Below are 4,053 nucleotides of genomic sequence, written 5' to 3'. Positions count from 1 at the left end.
AAAAAAAAAAAAAAAAAAAAAAAAAAAAAAAAAAAAAAAAAAAAAAAAAAAAAAAAAAAAAAAAAAAAAAAGTACCTTCCAAATGAGAATGGTAATGTCATATTGGTTGCCGGTAAGGGAAGAGACCGGAGAAATGGCAGCTCCGATGGCGATTCTGCTGTTAGTTTGTACAAACCCAGCACATAAAAGGTTATAGCAACCAGTTGCTTGATATGCATCACTCTGCAACCAAAAAAAGACAATAAATTATATTTTATTTATCGGTAGGTTTGATCGACCGTTAAAGCTCGAGTAGAGTTTTTTCATTTGGATTGGGTTGAATTTTTGAAAAACCGAAAATTCGGTTTGATTTGCAAGTTTGAACTTTTATATGATCTCATGATTGAACTGTAACCACTCAAACCCACTGATATTGTCTTTTTTGTGCTTTCCCTTTCCTGCTTCCTCTTTAATTTTGGATCCTGACATGCTGCGAATCCTCTTGAAAAAGAGGGGTACCTTCGAGAACACGAACACAGGTGGTGCATGGCTGTCGTTAGCTCGTGCTGTGAGGTGTTGGGTTAAATCTCGCAACGAGCGTTACCCTCGTGTTTAGTTGCCAACCGTTGAGGTTGGAACCCTGAGCAGATTGCTAGTGATAAGCTAGAGGAAGGTGAGGATGACGCCAAGTCATCATACCCCTTATGCTCTGGACAATACACGTGCTACAATGGTCGGGACAAAGGGTCGTGATTCCGTGAGTTTAAAACGCGTCTGCTAGGGAGAAGTTTCTACACCCTTATAAAACTCCTCTCAACTGATATGGGATCTCACAATCCACCCCCTTCGTGACTTAGCGTCCTTGCTGGCACATCGTCAAGTGTCTGGCTCTAATATCATTTGTAACAGCCCATCTCAAGCCCACCACTAGCAGACATTGTATTCTCTAGGTTTTCCCTTTCGGGCTTCCTCTCAACGTTTTTAAAACGCGTCTGTTAGGGAGAGGTCTCTATGCCCTTATACTCTTCAACCGATGTGAGATCTCACAATCCACCCCCTTCGAGCCCTAGCGTCCTTGCTGACACTCATTCCTCTATCCAATCGATGTGAGATCTCACACAAACAACCGAAGAAAACCCTTGATTTAGATTGGATTGAATTTTTGAAAAAACAAAAAATTTGGTTTAGTATAAGTCCGATCTTTTTTTGGTTGAATCAAACGGGCTAACCTCGAACTCAACCCTTAAATCCTAATCACCAATATTACACTTAAATCCCAATCAATATGTTGCTTGTAATTTAAGTAATAATGTCACATGCATTGTTTCTAAATACTAGTCTTCTAAATAGATGCGCTAATGTAATTAATTGTTGGAATATCCCAAAACCCTATTGTTTATTCATTTATGCTCTTATGATTTCCATTATTTTATGCTAAATTATAATTAAAAATTTAATTACTTATTAAAAATTATTAGTAATGAAGACTTCAAACTCATTATTTCATCTCACATGTGAAGTCTTTTTTAAATTAAATAAATCAAAATTAAAAAAATATAGAATAGAGTTCTTACCGTCCAATATGTGAACAATCTCGGTCTGCTGTCACCATAAAACTCCGGACTAACCTGACTAGTAGAACAATCAAAACTTTAGAAAATTCAAAAAACCTTAAAAAAATAATATTAATTCTTTTAGTACAAGGGTACATATTAATTCTTAGTCGAGAATATATATTTTAACTAAATGAATTATAATTTGATTAATATATATATATTTTGATATTAATATTTTAATCATACTTTCATAATTATATTATTTAATTTTTGAATTTTTTATTTTGATTCTAATAAATTCTTACTAATGACAGTATAATTTAATAATATTAATGATAAATAGTATAAAAATAGCAATTAATTTTTTTTAGGATGAGGGGTAGGATTGTCTGCGGGAGGATGTAGGAAATGGAAAAAGTACCTGCCAACCAGCCTCTATACTGTTGAGATCTGAGCCGTCGAATGATCCAGAGAGGATCCAAATCTGAGAGAGGCTGAACTCGTTGACCATTTGAATGGACGGTTCCCACACGTTTATTGTCGCCTTCGCTCCGTACATCTCCCCGGGCGATCTAGTGTATGCGATCGCATGCTATTTTATATGCAATCGTTGGTGTCAAATATATTTAATATGTTATTAAAATCTTAATTTTATATTTAATAAATTTATAAAAGTGGTCTAAAAAAATATTATTAAATTTTCAATAATACACTAAACTAAAAGAAATGGTGAGAAAGGTTAGTAATTTGTTTCAAAAATACGTTTAAACTTTTAAAATAATTTTTTTTGAAAATGACGTTTTTAATAATTAAACGTTTTACAAAAAAACCTCGAGTTTTTTATTTTAAAAAAAAACATTTTTATTAATTTAATTTAAAATAAAGGTAAAAAGTGTAATTATTTATTATTAATTTGAATTAAACATAAAAACTAAAACATGGAGTTGAAGTAAAGAAAAAGAATCCATTCATAAAAACTCCCACCTTTCAACTTATTAAATGCTTTGAAGAAAAGATAAGAGCGTACCTCGTGACCATTCCCACTGACCACATCAGGAGCGTCCATTTGTCGATCAAGCAGAATCGGTCGTTTCTTCTTCCCGAAGTCAAACAAAGACTTGGCTCTTAACACATCCTTCACTGTACTGCGCCGCACCGGAATAGTTCCTTTTGGACACCGTGTCGCGTTCCCATGCCAAGTTTGAAATGGACCTCCCGCACCTGATCCTGCCTGCCTTTCACTCCCATCTTCATTATTCTTCTTCATTTTCGGCCACCCTGTTGGTGCTCTCTGCACAAATACATTAATAATATTAATTTATTTTAAATTTTAAAATTTAAATTTTTTTAATAAATTTAATATGAATATTTAGAGTATAAATAGAGATAATTATTAATTTTTTTGGACCTGAATCTTGTGGCTCTTCAAGAGGGGATGATCCAGAGCTGGCTGTTTTCTTTTATGAACACAATCTATAATATCACCATCTGGGCTCTGAATTAAAAAATAAAAAATAAAAAAAAAACAAAGAAAATTGGAAAATATAAGAGAAAAGCTGAAAAAAAACCTGTCATTTTCGTTGAAAAAGGGGGGAAATCCATAAATGTATATATTTTACGTAAACATGTAGAAGATTATACATTAATTTGACTTACCCATTACATAAAATTTTAAATTTTGGAGACCTAAATAAAAAAAATCCAAAAAAAACTTTTAAAAAACAACAGAAACATGCCATAAACGTATAGAAAGCTTAGAAATTTGAAATACCCATTACGCAAAATTCAAATTTTTGGAGACCCAAATGAAAAAAAAGAAGAAAAATCCAAAAATTCTTTAAAAAAAAAACAACATAAACATATAGAAAGCTTAGAACATTGCATACCCATTACACAAAATTCAAATTTTTGGAGACCCAAATAAGAAAAAAGATAATATATAAAAGAAAAACAGAAAAAAACCCGACAAATATATAGATATATATTATAAGAATGAACCTGAATGGTGAGAAGAGGAGGCTTGTTAATGGAGTCCAAATGGGTTTGAATCCTGTCAAATCTCAAGCTACTAACATGTTGATAGCTATAAGTGAGGCCACACACCAAAGAGAAGCTCTGAAGAACAAGAAGAAGAACACAGAATAATGACATTGAAACTGAAACCCCTTTTGTTCTTCCCATAATTCCTCTCCCAAAAACAGGACAAAAACGAAATATCAAATTCTCTGAGGGTTAGTTTGAAAACGAAGAAGAAGAAGATCCATTAAAGAGGTCTCAGCATCAAGACCATGATTGCCTGCATTGGATTCAGATAAATAGAAAGAGAAAGAGGGGTCGAAATATAATTAAAGCTTTTGTAAGGGCATATTGTATAATACTATAATAAATATATTATAAAAACTCAAACCTACCAAACTGAAACACTCCCCTCCCCCTTTTATTATCTGCCCATCTCTTTTCCCATTAATTACATCATAAAAATGTGTTAAATTAAAAAAAAAAAAAAAAAAAAAAAAAA

At 32.4% G+C, this 4,053-nt stretch overlaps 1 protein-coding gene across 1 annotated transcript in view; it reads right to left on the bottom strand.

The window, feature by feature from the left end:
* The window catches only part of LOC111472904, a 5,382-nt gene extending 1,514 nt beyond the window's left edge, over positions 1-3,868 (bottom strand). The window contains exons 1-6 of the mRNA XM_023118499.1: positions 3,534-3,868; positions 2,944-3,030; positions 2,563-2,826; positions 1,957-2,127; positions 1,554-1,607; positions 76-222 (exon numbers count right to left, since the gene is read on the bottom strand). Coding sequence (XP_022974267.1) covers positions 76-222; positions 1,554-1,607; positions 1,957-2,127; positions 2,563-2,826; positions 2,944-3,030; positions 3,534-3,716 — 906 coding nt within the window. The 5' untranslated portion in view covers positions 3,717-3,868. The remainder of the gene's footprint in view (positions 1-75; positions 223-1,553; positions 1,608-1,956; positions 2,128-2,562; positions 2,827-2,943; positions 3,031-3,533) is intronic.
* Between the last annotated feature and the right edge of the window lie 185 nt (positions 3,869-4,053).

The sequence above is a fragment of the Cucurbita maxima genome, unplaced genomic scaffold (assembly GCF_002738345.1).
Source record: "Cucurbita maxima cultivar Rimu unplaced genomic scaffold, Cmax_1.0 Cma_Scf00002, whole genome shotgun sequence".
NCBI lineage: Eukaryota > Viridiplantae > Streptophyta > Magnoliopsida > Cucurbitales > Cucurbitaceae > Cucurbita > Cucurbita maxima.
This window is presented reverse-complemented; position numbering and strand designations above follow the sequence as displayed.